General features: G+C 34.3%; 2 protein-coding genes across 2 annotated transcripts; one reads left to right on the top strand and one right to left on the bottom strand.

Moving 5' to 3' along the window:
• Positions 1-1,229: 1,229 nt before the first annotated feature.
• On the top strand, positions 1,230-5,173 carry LOC123203644 (argininosuccinate lyase, chloroplastic). The gene is made up of 6 exons (XM_044620088.1): positions 1,230-1,611; positions 2,109-2,489; positions 2,904-3,052; positions 3,497-3,788; positions 4,094-4,258; positions 4,556-5,173. Exons 1-6 carry the CDS (start codon positions 1,306-1,308, stop codon positions 4,820-4,822), a joined length of 1,560 nt encoding a protein of 519 aa, XP_044476023.1. The 5' UTR covers positions 1,230-1,305; the 3' UTR covers positions 4,823-5,173.
• A 733-nt stretch (positions 5,174-5,906) lies between these two features.
• Positions 5,907-14,413, bottom strand: LOC123203122 (kinesin-like protein KIN-4C). The gene is made up of 28 exons (XM_044619305.1): positions 14,331-14,413; positions 14,021-14,193; positions 13,770-13,916; positions 13,531-13,683; positions 13,181-13,434; positions 12,912-13,090; positions 12,600-12,721; positions 12,367-12,403; positions 12,182-12,273; positions 11,982-12,098; positions 11,793-11,906; positions 11,617-11,700; positions 11,324-11,531; positions 10,928-11,025; positions 10,349-10,447; positions 10,148-10,261; positions 9,962-10,078; positions 9,795-9,875; positions 9,152-9,223; positions 8,987-9,080; positions 8,877-8,908; positions 8,692-8,777; positions 8,412-8,483; positions 8,101-8,328; positions 7,659-7,803; positions 7,468-7,551; positions 6,796-7,368; positions 5,907-6,657 (listed from the first exon to the last, which is right to left on the bottom strand). Exons 2-28 carry the CDS (start codon positions 14,144-14,146, stop codon positions 6,334-6,336), a joined length of 3,852 nt encoding a protein of 1,283 aa, XP_044475240.1. The 5' UTR covers positions 14,147-14,193; positions 14,331-14,413; the 3' UTR covers positions 5,907-6,333.

The following is a 14,413-nucleotide window of genomic DNA, read 5'->3' as shown; positions in this document are numbered from 1 at the left end:
ATGAACCGTTTTTATCCGATGAAGAGACACAGATGATTCATTTTCGTTTAATGATGCTTCTACGGTTAGAAGGTCAGAGGGATATAAATTTTTAGAGTTTAGTGGTAAAATGTCTCTAACAAAAAATTTTAACAGAAGTTAGTTTATAAATAGGTGTTCAGATTTTTGATCTTCTGGGAGTGTATATTTATCTTTGCATTAAAATTTGGATGAAAAATAATCTTTTGGCCTATAGAGAAACATCTAATTTGAAAATACAAATAGATACATATTTATATATTATCATATAATTGAATATTATTTTATCTTTAATTTAATTATATAATAATATATATAAATATAAATATTTATTTATATATTTAAAAAATGTATACACCATTTTATTGATTTATATAATATAAAGTGTAAACGGGCACGCAACATTTTCTATAAATGGAGTTACAGAGAAAACATTTAAAATGTGTGATGAATGTGGTGAAATGTATAAGAATATAGAAGAAAATGCCTTGTAAAAACAGGTAAGAGGAAGTGCATGCATCTAAACTATGTCTTAAATTGGAGTCAACTATATCACGCAGTGGCTTGCACTGTCTCAGGTGGATATAAACTGAATTAAATTTGAATATTTTTTTATTCAAGTTTGATTTGAATAAAAAATAATTTAGTTTGAATTTATTGAATCAAAATTAAAAGTGATTCAAATTCGAATTGAGTTTAATTTGAAGTTATGGTTTGGGTTTATTACTTAGATTCTTGATTAACTGATAAAAATATGTTATTTTGTTTAATAATAATCAGAATAATATTATTTTAGTAATTTTTAATATAATTCAAATTGAGTCACGCTCAAAACGAATCGATGAAACTCTTTATAACTTAAGTTAAACTTGATTTTAAAAATAAATTAAAACATTTAACTCGAATTCAATTCAAATTTGAGTCAAACTAATCTTCGCCGAACCATCCATCGAACTTGAGCCATTTCAGTTCGGATCAGCCCTCCGCCCTCCTTTGCCTTGAGAGCAATGGATTGCATTGCATAACTCTTTTCCCCTTCTATGACGAGTATTTTTATGGAGTTTAGATTGAAGCCCATATAAATTCAATGTGAAGGATACAGATGCTTCACAGTCGGGCCTGTAAAGTCCAGATCTTCCTCGATCCAACCCACATGTTAATTTTCATTTAGTGGAACTGCACTGCTTTGTGAGGAAACTCACCAAGACGGCCTACTAAAACCCTGTGCGGTGGATTGTGATGATATAAAAGACATTTGCTTTCTTTTTGGCCGTCTCCAGTGCGTGGATGGAGTCTCTTGTCGCTGCTTCTTCACGAAGCCGACTCTTGCCTTCACCATCAGTTGATTTATTTAACCAAACTAAGCTTAAAGGAAGAGTCTCATTCGCTTTTATAAACAGAAGCAAGCCGAAACCTAAGCTTGTATTGTGTAATATGAGTGCGTCAAAGGAGGCCAAGTTATGGGGTGGAAGATTTGAAGAGAGTGTAACAGATGCTGTTGAGATGTTCACTGAGTCTATCTCTTTTGACAAAGTTTTGTATAAGCATGACATTATGGGGAGTAAAGCCCATGCATCCATGCTCGCTAACCAGGTTTTTTTTTTTTTTCCCAATATAATTCTTGTTTCTAAGTTTTGGAATGTCAGTTGATTGGTTGACGAGAAACTTTGGAGAAATTAAGGGCGAAAGTGAAGAAATTTTTTAATTTTTTATGTGGGTTTAGACTAGATGGGGGCGATTAATGTGGTCAATTGTGTTAAATCATATATGTGTTCTTGACCTAAGCTGAATTATTTCATTTTGTGAAGATTAAAGAAAACATGCTGTGAGAAGCTTTTAACTTTTTTTTTTTTTTCTGATCTTAGCATTCAGAGGAGGAACTACAAAATGCATTTAATTTTATGAGTTTTGTACATTATTATACAACCAGAATCGTTGATAGGAAATAGACGGTGCAGTTTTTATGCTATTGATACCTTACAAGATTATTATCATATGAAGCTATTTGTTTTTTGTTCTTTTTTTTTTCACTTTTAAAAGTATTTTTCTAATCAGTGAGATGAATACTTTTTTGTTAAATTTTTTTGTAGGGGCTGATCAGTGAAAATGATAGGGATAAGATTCTGCAAGGTCTTGATGAGATTGAGAAACAAATCATAGCTGGTGAGTTCGTGTGGAGGACTGACAGGGAGGATGTGCACATGAATATTGAAGCAGCCCTCACTGATATGATTGGTGAACCTGCAAAAAAGCTTCACACTGCTCGCAGCCGAAATGATCAAGTGTTGACGGATTTCCGCCTATGGTGTCGTGATGCCATTGATACAATTTTGGGAAGCATAAAGCGACTTCAAATTGCATTGGTGAAGTTGGCATTGAACAACAAAGGTCTTATCATTCCTGGTTATACTCATTTGCAGAGGGCACAACCTGTTTTATTGCAGCATCTTCTCTTGGCATATGTTGAGCAGGTTCAGATTGGTACTTTTGTTCCCTGTTCTAGATTGTGATGTAATGTTCCTATATCTTTTTGGATGGGCAAGAAGAAGATATTATAGGATTAAAATCTTTTTTTTTTTTTGGGCCTTGGGCCATGAGCCTTGAGCCTAGGTGTGGTTACAACTTAGACTGACCTTTATGTATGTATGTACTTCAGTGGATATATTTACTTTGGTTTTTGATAATTAGGGAATGGTTAGGCTTTTACTGCTTTCTTTATTGATAGACTTGTGGTTTATAGCTGATGATACATGTGATGGTCATACTAATTGTGATGGTTTACTTGAGTATTTGCAAATCTCAAGATAAATTTACAAATCTGTTTTGCTTGTTCTTTAATTTGAGCTGGCACAATGCTAACTATGACAATTGATGTTATCTTGTAGCTTGAACGTGATGCTGGTCGTTTGCTAGATTGCAGAGCTAGGTTGAATTTCTGCCCGCTTGGTGCTTGTGCATTGGCTGGCACCGGACTGCCTATTGATAGGTTTATGACCTCAAATGATTTGAAATTCACTGCTCCCATGAGGAACAGGTATGCCCTGAAACTGCCCTTCAATTTGACCTTTTGAAATATCAAAGGTGACAGTTACGGTTAAGAGGCAAAATTTTTTATATTAACTACAAATATAAACTTATATTTGGAACTTTATGATCTTTCTCTCACTAGTATATTTTAGGACACTGTATAAGATTATATCATTTGTCTATTTTTATTCACCACTTTGTTTGTCTAGGCTTTTGATAACAACTTCTGATTGTCCAATTTTAAACTTAGGTTGTCTTCTTATATTTAAATCACCAAAAATGCTCTATTAAAGTGGTTGGAATTTGATATATGGAATCTTCTGTTGAGTTAAGTTGAGGATTAACTTTATTGCATATATAATACATTAATTAATATCTCTTCCTTCATCATTATGGACCAGGCTAACAACTTTTAGATTAATGTTTGGTTATGCCTTGTTTTATTTTGCAGTATTGATGCAGTGTCAGATCGTGATTTTGTATTGGAGTTTCTGTCTGCTAATTCAATAACAGCTATTCATCTTTCTCGGCTTGGGGAAGAATGGGTATTGTGGGCTTCAGAGGAGTTTGGATTTATCACACCAAGTGACTCTGTTTCCACTGGAAGCAGTATAATGCCTCAGAAGAAGAATCCAGATCCTATGGAACTTGTCCGAGGAAAGTCTGCCAGAGTCATTGGAGACTTGGTTACACTTCTCACTCTGTGCAAAGGACTTCCCCTTGCTTATAATCGTGATTTGCAGGTAATTGGTTTATTTAATCATTTACCAACGACACTTTTCCCTTTTTGGCAATTGTAATGATAATGGCACCTCTATATCTATATCTATATATATTATATTATATTATATTATATATGATCATGACTGTTTCAGCCTTTATGTCTTGAATCTTAAAGTCACAACATCGTGATTTAACCCATCCGTCAGTGCTTAGAGGTGTTTAAGCTCTATGTTAATTCAGTTTCTATGAACTACATAGTTTAGTTTCCCTTCTCTTAATCATCTATATTCCTTATTGCTTAAAAGAGCTTTCCTTTTGAAAACAGGAAGACAAGGAACCTACATTTGACAGTGTTAAGACTATTATTGGGATGCTTCAAGTTTCTGCAGAGTTTGCACAGAACATCACCTTCAATCAGGAGAGAATACAGAAGGCTTTACCAGCTGGTCATCTTGATGCCACCACACTCGCTGATTATCTTGTGAATAAGGCAAGTCCTCATTCTTAAACCTTTATTCTTCACCTACCAAAAGAACTTATATTTTGCCAATATCAAATGTTCTGCTCATGCTCATTCTGGGTTGTGGTTTGGAAGGAATTTAAAATCTATCTGTTTAATCCTACACGCTAGTTTATTATTTGCAGTACAACAAGACCTATGCACTTTTATGCCAAATTGATCTTAGATTGCTCCTTGCATCACATGTATTAATCTTCAAATTACTTGTGCTTTTTCCTGATATCACAGACATTTTCGTTGACTCTGTTCTTTAAATCCATTATGCAGCAAATACCTTTTAGAACTTCGCATGATATAGTGGGAAGGGCAGTGGCTTTGTGTGTATCAAAGAACTGCCAGCTTCGGGAACTAAGTCTTGATGAGCTGAGAAGCATAAGTCCAGTGTTTGATAAGGATGTGTATCAATATCTCGGGGTAGAAAATGCTGTAAAGAAATTCAGCTCATATGGTTCCACAGGATCATCATGTGTTGCTGATCAACTCGACTACTGGGTTAGCAAACTTGAAATCAACCAAGTAGGCCATAGTTCTTAATCGTGACACAGATGATTTTTTGAGGTCCAAGACTTTGCCAGGATGTGAGTCTCTTTCCAAGGATGGTGATGTGGCAGGCCACACCAGTGCAAATTTGCCGATATTACGATTGAGTAGTTGCCTGTCTTATAAAGATCTTGAATGAGCAACTGGGATTGAAATGCTGGTGTGGAGACTGAAAACTTATTTTGAAAGTTCTGTAAGCAGTGGGATATGAGTTTGTTCTTGTTCCATTGACAAGTAATTTGCTTCACCTTTATTATGGTTAGTAGAATTTGCCCACCAAGGAAATTTTGTAGTTTGGGAACTTTGAATTTCTATTAATAAAGGCTGGTCTGCTTTCAAAACAAATGTAACTTTTCAGGCGAGACTAGTTTCTCCAGAAATTGAACAATTAAGTTCAATTTCAAATATATTCATATGGGATAAACTTATATCCATAAATCTTAATATGATTCGTGCTATACAAGCTCCAGATAGAAGCATACTGTTTCTCAATATCAAGATATAACAGAAGAACTAAATGAACCAACCTGAAACTGCTTCTCCCTTAGGTGTAGCTATTTGGCTCAATAAACTACTCAGTCTAGCTACTTCTTTAAGGTCTCATGACTCTGAATCCTTCACTCGTCAGCTTGATTACCCTCCAACAGGCACTTGAAAGAAGTGCAGAAGAATAAATTTGATTTTCAAGCATGGTGACTACATTATACTGTGAACAAGGAGCTGTCCTAATTTCAGGAAAAATCTACAGCTAAAACTCACCTAGAATTTATGTCATTCAGTTCAGTGTCTTTGCTTCTAACTTGTGTTTCTTATATGCATCAGCCTTACTAACCAAAATTTATGTTCAGTTTTGAAATAAAAGCACAAATTTTTAAAAACCAAAATTTAGATGTAGTTGACATAGACTCATGATTTAAAAAACCAGACTGATCAGTTTTATCCATCAAACCGTAATATATTAACCAAAACAGTTTTGATTTATTTGAAAACTGTTTTTAGAATTAAATTATTTTGAATTTGATTGAACCATTCGAATCATGTAGTTAAACAACAGGGTTTTACTAGGTTACATAAAAAATTTAAAAAAAATTTGCAACAAATTCTTTATTAATTGGACCCACGAGCTCATTTATCAATTCATTATCAATTGAACCCATTGAACAAACTGTGGTGAATTTATAAAAATATCACATGTTCCCTCGGTCAGTCCATCGTGCGCCCAAGCCCCGGGAGTTTTCTCCTTGTCCCACTGCAGTATGAATTATCACACACACACACATTGGAAGAAGAGATATTCCAAACTAGGAGAAAGAACTGCTCCCAGGAACTTCATTAGTAAACCTCAAAGCAGCTTCTGTGTATTGGAGCTCAAGGCACCAGTAATGGTCTGTTCTTCAACTGCAAGAACAGTAAACAATTTCATAATCTACACAATCAAATACGACACCAAGGCTCCAAGTAATCATGTTAGATCCCACAAATCTATCAACTTTGTATGACTTAAGTTAACGGCTGCAATTCTCTTTCTCATCTGAGGCTTTTTTAGGCCGAGTAGGGCTGCTTGAGGCGAGAATTGTAGTTTCCTTGTTAGCCAATTCATCTGATTGATCAGCATTTCTATCCCTCAAAAGGTTGCTGCCATTTGATGCAGCTGAATGCATTGCCCTTGGTAACTTCAAGGGAACGTCTGCCTCACTTGTATCTGACTTTTGTGTGACCTCGGTAGTGTTGTTTTCTGGCTGCGTGGAAGTTGGGGCAACAGGAACAAGCTGAATAACAGATTTCCGCCATTTCTTTCTCTGATTGGGCTTTGGTGCATTGGACTTAGCCTTTTGGAAATTGCAAAAACCAGTTGTTAAAAGGCAAAGTTGAAGGAAACTAAATACCAAACACACGAAATAGAAAAAAGAAATCAACTTATTTGGTTGTTTGGTGATGACAAGAAGGATCCATGAAAGGAAACTTACCAGTGTGTTTCCAATGTCAGATAGAGGTTTCCTCCTTAACACACCGTCCTTATTTGTCTCAGCAGGCGTTTCAGTAAGTGCACTTTGAAGTAGCATTGCTCCCTGTGAGGCAAGAATTTGATTCTTTTCAGTACCATCAGTCCCTGGACCACTCTCTTCACTGTTAGCCATATCCAGTTGTGGCAAGTTATGCTCTTTGGTAATAACAGCTTCTCTGTTAGAGCACTTAACGGCTGCACAACCACATGATGAACTACAAATGCCCCCAGATGCTCGGCACTGACATTTATTTGTTTTGCATGACGAGTTCTTGCTACACGTGCAACATAGACCGGATTCATTGTTCTGTATCTCAGCAACAACTTCTTCACCTGAATAGTCTAATTTCAATTTTTCTGAGACACCAACTCCTAACTGATTGAACCCAACACTTGAACAACCTCCGTCTTTAGAACTTCTTTTCTTAATCGGCCGTTTACTAGACATTACCCATTCGTCATCTCTATCTACATCTGAATTTTCTGAATCAGATGTGTTCATATCCTCCGAAAATATTAATGAGCTCCGATATCCCTGAATCATAAACAGACATATAAGAAAGAAATTTATAATAAAACCAATCAGTTATTACTATGAGAAAAAACATCAAGGAGATAAGAAGTTGACATCTACCAGCTTGCGCAAATCGTACTTATGTCCTCGGTTATAGTTATCCGAGGCTTCTGGTTTTAGAGACAACTTTTCTATTGTTAAATTCTGTTACAGGGACAGAAGAAAGTTGAATTAAGAAGTTAAAAGCACCTCCAGTATTATTGGAAAATGGGAACCAGTACAATACCGTACTAGAAGTGAAATACGCTAACCTGCAAATTCAACTGATGGATCAGTTTTGCCTTCTGTGTTTCAATTTGTTTGTCAAAGCTATTGAGTTTCACTACTTTTTCTTTAAGATCTCTTATTTCAGACTCTCTTTCTCTACAATCGACTTCCTTATCTCGCAACAAACACCTAAAATAAAATGTAAATAACAAAACCCACTTATTTAACTTTGACAAAGTTGATCTCAATAGCATAAAACAACAAAAATACAAACATTAAGAATAGTTAGCTCGTCAGGCAATATATTTTGATTAGATAAGAATATATGGACATTTAAGTTACAGCTAATATTTTTTGCTTGGCGAAAAGAGCACACAAATATTAATATTTGCAATAATTGATTGTCTCATGACAAATCAATTATCTTGTAAGAGTTACAAGAGCTCAAGAAAATTTTATATGAAAATGTTGACTTCTATTTAATACCTGGAAGAAAATGCTAAATTGAAAAGATAATTCATAATATTTTTTGCATCAACAAGAGATCGAATTTGGTTCCAACGTCCCCGACCACCAAAGCTTCGCTCACGCTCTTCTGCTTCTGACAATTGTGATGCCATAGAAACTAGGATACCAGAAGAAGTTGCAAGCATGTTTTCAAGTGCAAATATTCTCGAATTTCTTGCACCAGGAGACATTGTATCTGAGCTTTCACTGCATTTTTACAGTAATCAAAGACATTTCATTACAGATATCCTTTTAATAATGTTAAAAGATAGTGCAACCTCAATCTCTACCTAAAATTAGTTAGCTTTAGCACTTGTGACTCTTCCTTTAACTTTGCAATCTCATTGGCCATCCTTGCCCTCCTACAATACCAAAAAGAATTTGAATTAATTTACTTAAATACATGCAAAAATGAATCCCATTTAAGAACAAGGCCGATACACACTAAGAGATAAATTAAAGCCACAGTTGCATAAATTTAAACTGATGCTACAAGGCTGAAAGTCTGAGTTTATAGCTGTATAGTATTGCACAAGCATTCTTCTATAAAAATCATATATATGGACTCACTCTTCCATTTGGCGCTCATATTCAGAACGTACTTCATGTACCCGCACTGTGACTTCAAGCTCATGCTCAACTGTTTGCATTAGAGCCTTCTCATAGAAAAATTGTGTTAATATGAAAGATCACTTGCTAGAGCATAGAAACAAACGACTCATCAATATACAACTTAGAACAAACTATTTACTTACCTGAATTCCTGGACCATTCCCATTTCCAGCACCTGCATAGAAGAAAACCTTCTGATTAATTGCCAAAAAAAAAAACAAAAAAAAAAATCATGATGCTGTAAATTCTAAACTGGTATTTTCACGTAAGGAAGCTTTCCGAGATTCCAAAAGCTCTTTAAGTCTCTTAGTAGCCATTGAAGCCTCTTCTGTCTTTCTTTGCAAAACCTGAAATTTAACAAAACTATTAAATTAGGAAAGAAGATACCCTCCTAACAATTAAGTGGGTATCAGTTTACCATTTTCTGTCTTTGGTTTAAAGCTAATAGCTTATGCATCTCATACTCGTTCCTCCTTCCTTCTTTCTTAAGCTGGTAATTGACAAACAAAAGATTTTACAATAATGATAAGCAACATGACCAATATAGAAAAAAAAAACAGATGTAATTCCTCTGTCCAACAGTTTTGACAAGGATCAACTTTAGTTGCTTGAAGAACAACATCTAAAAGTTGTGTCAAGATCAAATATACATTCATCTAACCATAATACATTTCTGTTAATAATTATGACTTTTCTCAAGATTGAAAACTACTTTTTCAAAATAATTTTCCTAATTTCCAAGATATACGTGGTCTAGCTATCTTACCAATGACCATATACATTCAGATTGACAATGTAATACATGCTTTATAAAAATTTTGAAAGATAAAAGCAATCGGCTTCAAAACAAAATGAGCCATATAAAATGTTTGATTTTAGCAAGTTCATTATTGTCATTTTTGCCCTTGTATACAATACATATAATACTCCAAAAATACAGACATTCAGCAATTATAACATCATCTCAATTAAGTTTATTTAACTCATCCAATAACTATAGCAAGTAGTATTTTCATGTAAGTATTAACACATGAAACACCATAGTCATTTTTCTTCACAACCTGAAGAACTTCCTTTTCTCGTGATGCCTTCCATAACCTGAATTGCTCAGACTCTTGTTTAATCTTATGTTGCAATTGAACCTAAAATACACAAATTTTGTTGATACTATGAGCAAAAAATAATATTCATGTATCATATAGAAAACTCCTTTCATGTAAAAGGGAACCTTCTGAGACTTGATTTTTTGAATCTCATCCTGTAGCCGTTTTGCTGCCTCATCACTTTTTTGTTTCTGCCTCAAGAGTTGAGTTTGAGCATCTTGTTTTTTCTTCAACCCTGAAACCTGCAAAGGAGAAAAAACAATTCAGAAACTACAAATGGAGTTAAAAAAGCAAGGCAATTCAATATATACCTGTGCCTCAAGGACATTCAACTTCTGAAGGTATTCTTCCTTCAATTTGCTAGCACCCTCGTCAGAAGTAGATGATATATTTGCAAGACTGTGCCTCAGTTCCTCAATCTCTTTCTGCAATGTGATAACAATAATATAAATTGCTTCTAGTACAGCTTTTAAATTGAAAATAAATATAAGCTTTATAGAATGAGAATTGACCTGCAAAGTCCTCTTTTCATGCTCAAGCTCTAGGACTTTCTTCTCATAATGTTGTTTAAGAATTGAAGTATCAGAACTAGCAAATCGCTTCATTTCAGCCTTCAAGACATCAATGAAAAATGAATAGACAGCAATTAAACTATGGAGATTAAGAGAAATAGAATCATGTGGGAGATGGGAAAATCATAATGCCAGGATGTACTTAATTATGTCAAAAGGAAGAGGTAGAAATTAAACTATGGAGAATAAGAGAAATAGAATCATGTGGGAGATGGGAAAATCATAATGCCAGGATGTACTTAATTATGTCAAAAGGAAGAGGTACTCATACTCTTACACATTATAAGAAACCTTTAAGAATTTTTGGAAGAATTATATGTGCATTTTGAGAACTCCAGGATATTATTCTTATCCATCTAAGAAATTGTTATGCCTTTATCTTGGAGAGCAAACCAAGAAATGGCAAAAACTACTTCATCAAGAAAATTATCTGGTAAGCCTTCATGTTTGAAGCAACCTGTGAAAAGTAGGTAGCAAAGATAAAATCTACCAAAAACAATTAACTTGAACAACATTTACCTCCTTCTGTTCAAGTTTTCTATCCAACTCTTTGAGCTCTTTGTCAAATTTTTCTTGTAGAGAAGAATGTTCTAGCTCCTCTTCATCTTCAATCTCATCTGCATATTTTTTTAAAGAACTTAATATCTGTATATTTGTACAGTTAGCTCTTTGAATTGAAATTGGAATGCCAAAATTAATAATGCAATGCTATAAAAGATGCAGGCAAAAATGTGCTTCTGAATGTATAATATCTTAAACACAGCAATGATGTGAGCACAAAAATTTGTATGGAGAATTTTTCCCACTCTGTGAAAGAGAAACCAATAGACTTCAGCCAACTTTAAGTACAAAAGGCAAAAGAATGCAGATGTTCAACAAAATAATCTTAAACCATCAAACCAACCTATATCTTACCAGAAATGTCCACGGCTTTGTTATCACAATCAGAAGAAAACTCATTTAAACATGGGAATAGTACATTCCTTGAGTGGAATCTGTCATCATCAAGTTCAACACAATCAACAGTTCGACGACGTTTGGAGCTGTATGAGTTCTTCACACGCAACAATTCTGCTTCTAACTCTTGAATTTTTGACACGTAAGTTTTCAACAAATCAAAGTCCTGATAAGGAAAATGACTGAATCATGTGTCACTTTTTTAATAAGGTAGCTATGACAACACAAAGAATAGCAATTGACTCACTAACCTTGGTTGAACTACATTCAATTTCATCCCATGATTTCCCATTCCGAGCTGATTCAATTTGCATTACCAATTTGTCCTTTTCAACCTAAAATATTAAATGTATTTTGTAGATGACTCAGTACTAAAAACAAATGTGTAAAAATTTCATAAAACTAAAACACATGAAAAAGAAAAAACCTGAGCTTCCAAAGCACATTGTTTTAAATGCTCACAAGTTACTCTGCGTTCTTGAAGCTCACGTTGTAACTCACTGTTGCTCGTTTCGAGTAATGATAATTTGTGTTTCAAAATCTGCAAAAAGAGTTGCCTAAGAAAGCAAAGTCTGAAGAATAGACACAGAGAAAAACTTGCAATAAGCTAATATACCTGAAGATCATCATAAGGTGAACTAGAATCCCCACGATAAAATAGAAGCTCAGCCTGCAACTGCTCAATTTGGCTACGCATCCTTTGCATTTGAGCTGCCATTGGATCACGGTTGATCTAACATCACAAAATAAACTAGGGCATTAAAAAGAGAAGCATGACATTTAAAAATGGTGAATATGTCAATTAATAGTACTTACGACTGCTTTATTCTGAATGTTACGAGCTCGGTTTGCATACTTTAAAGTGTTTAAAGTCTCCTCAGCATTCGTGTCCGCAGGACTAACGCAAGCTATAGTTGAACATGTCAAATCAAATTAATAAAATAAAAAACTTCATATAAATAAAAATAATTCATAATCTTCAACACTTGTAAATTACATACCAATCATTACTGTTTTGCTGTTTCCTCCAAGAGAATCCTAAAATTTCATATTTCAATATCAGATTAAATTTTTTTCTACAAGAATAAAACTTCAAAACGGTAATTTCTACAAAAATAAATTCAAAACAGTAAATTTAAGTCTCTTTATCAAATTTGAAAATAGTATAATGCTAACAAATATTTGAACGAGAATATTTGTGATGAAATTAAAGAAAACAAATAAATTTTCATACCTGTAACAAGCGTGTCAACTTGCTATCACGATATGGAATATGACCTCCTTTTCGCTTCTTCTCATCACCCAAAGCACTTATCACATTACCAAGAGATAGTAATCCCTTATTGATATGGATGCCTAAACCCCAAATAACATAGTATTATTTAGTTAAATAAGAAATGAAAAGAACTTCTTTTCTTATCTTTTGAACGAATAGAGTTTTAAAAACATCAATGGTGATATTTATCGTTCCATCATTAGTCCAATGCATCATATAAAGGAAATGTTCAACCTGATAAATTTTTTATATCATAAGCATTACAAATACCTTCTTTCAAACGCAAGCCATCAGCACCAGTCCGTTTAGCACGTTCTGAACCGGCAAGGTCCACTAAATGGAGTTTAGCGCATAATATATCATCACCAATATCATCCACTGTTGCTCTGCTGTGTCCAAAATTTATTTTCTTTTGTTCCATTGTAACGGTAAAGATAGCATGCGAACGACTGTAAAATGTTGTAATGAGTTTTATGCATGACAAGATTGATTGCTAATGTCAAATATAAATGAAAAAATAATTGAAAAAAAAAACATACCTTGATTGACTATTCATGTTGGTACTTCCAGTAGCACGGGATAGTGAACCATGAGATATATAAGATGCCATCTCTTCTTTTGTCCTAACTTCTGCCTCAGTCACGCCAGCTAGTGTTATGCCTCCATTCACTGTTTCTCTGATTTGGATAGGAGCCCTTGCCGGAACAAGGGGCTTAGCCACAGACGATGCATCAGCTTTGTTCAAATTAGGCGAATATGAATCAAGTAAGTCAAATACCTCCTCCTTGAAAATCTATCAATACAGTGGAATATCATATTTCAGCAACTACAAGAGCAACACATAAATTATCTGAAACAATTAAAGCATTTAGTATCTCTTATATCTTACCTCAATAAATGAGACTCGGATCAAGAATTCTGTGGAAGCTTTCTCCGCCTGAACTCTATTAAAAATATTTTCCATTACTTTAGGTATAATTCCAAAGCTACTTTCATCACCATTGTAATTAGTCCCCATTGTATAAGTCTTTCCAGACCCAGTCTATTATCAGCATATAAATTCGATTAATATAACATTTAATATAACTAACAGTTAGATAATATACTATGATGTAACACTAATCTAACCTGGCCATAAGCAAGAACTGTGGCATTGTAGCCATGGAATAGTGCATCAACCAGAGGTGCCACACAATCATCAAATATTTTACTAGAAGGTGCAGCTCCATTACCATACACATAATCATAAGTAAATGCATGTGATCCTATCTGAACCTGGTTTGGATAGAAAATAATTTTATCAAACACAACTACCAGAAAAGTTAGCATACTTAGAAGATTAAAATGACACTGTAAAAAATATTTTTATTATAAAATACCTGAGGTTCACCCGGAACCACGGTGATGCAATCTGTACATCCATTCAAAAGCTCAGAAGTGATCAGAGGCCGAATGTTGACGGCAACTCTAACACATTGGGACGAATCCTTTGCCTCTGAATCCATCTCCGGTTTTCACCAATCGTCCTTGATTTCCGGCCAATCAAAAATACCTAATTAATAGAAAAATCAAATTACCTAATATCCTAGTTTATAATATTAAAAATAAAAAATGGTAACCAACATTTCGAACAAAACGGAATCGCGAAATATTCCGGCAATATATATTTTTTATCCGACAGTAAATTACCTGCGGGGGTGAGGGGTGACTGGTGAGGGAGACTGTATTGTGAATTTGAAATGCAGAGAGGGGCGAGAAAGAGAAAATAGCGG

This window comes from Mangifera indica, chromosome 19, assembly GCF_011075055.1.
Source record: "Mangifera indica cultivar Alphonso chromosome 19, CATAS_Mindica_2.1, whole genome shotgun sequence".
In the NCBI taxonomy this organism is placed as follows: domain Eukaryota; kingdom Viridiplantae; phylum Streptophyta; class Magnoliopsida; order Sapindales; family Anacardiaceae; genus Mangifera; species Mangifera indica.
The sequence above is the reverse complement of the archived record's forward strand: the minus strand, read 5'-3'. Positions and strand labels throughout refer to the sequence as shown.

Bases quoted from the DNA above. Each gene is read 5' to 3' on its own strand.
- LOC123203644 (XM_044620088.1), top strand. From the start codon at position 1,306: ATGGAGTCTCTTGTCGCTGCTTCTTCACGAAGCCGACTCTTGCCTTCA. The intron at 3,789-4,093 runs GTAATTGGTTTA...TTTTGAAAACAG, and splicing joins CTTATAATCGTGATTTGCAG to GAAGACAAGGAACCTACATT. The intron at 4,259-4,555 runs GCAAGTCCTCAT...TCCATTATGCAG, and splicing joins CTGATTATCTTGTGAATAAG to CAAATACCTTTTAGAACTTC.
- LOC123203122 (XM_044619305.1), bottom strand. From the start codon at position 14,146: ATGGATTCAGAGGCAAAGGATTCGTCCCAATGTGTTAGAGTTGCCGTC. The intron at 11,026-11,323 runs GTAAGATATAGG...AAAAATATGCAG, and splicing joins CAAAGCCGTGGACATTTCTG to ATGAGATTGAAGATGAAGAG. The intron at 9,876-9,961 runs GTTCCCTTTTAC...TGTGTATTTTAG, and splicing joins AAAAAATCAAGTCTCAGAAG to GTTCAATTGCAACATAAGAT.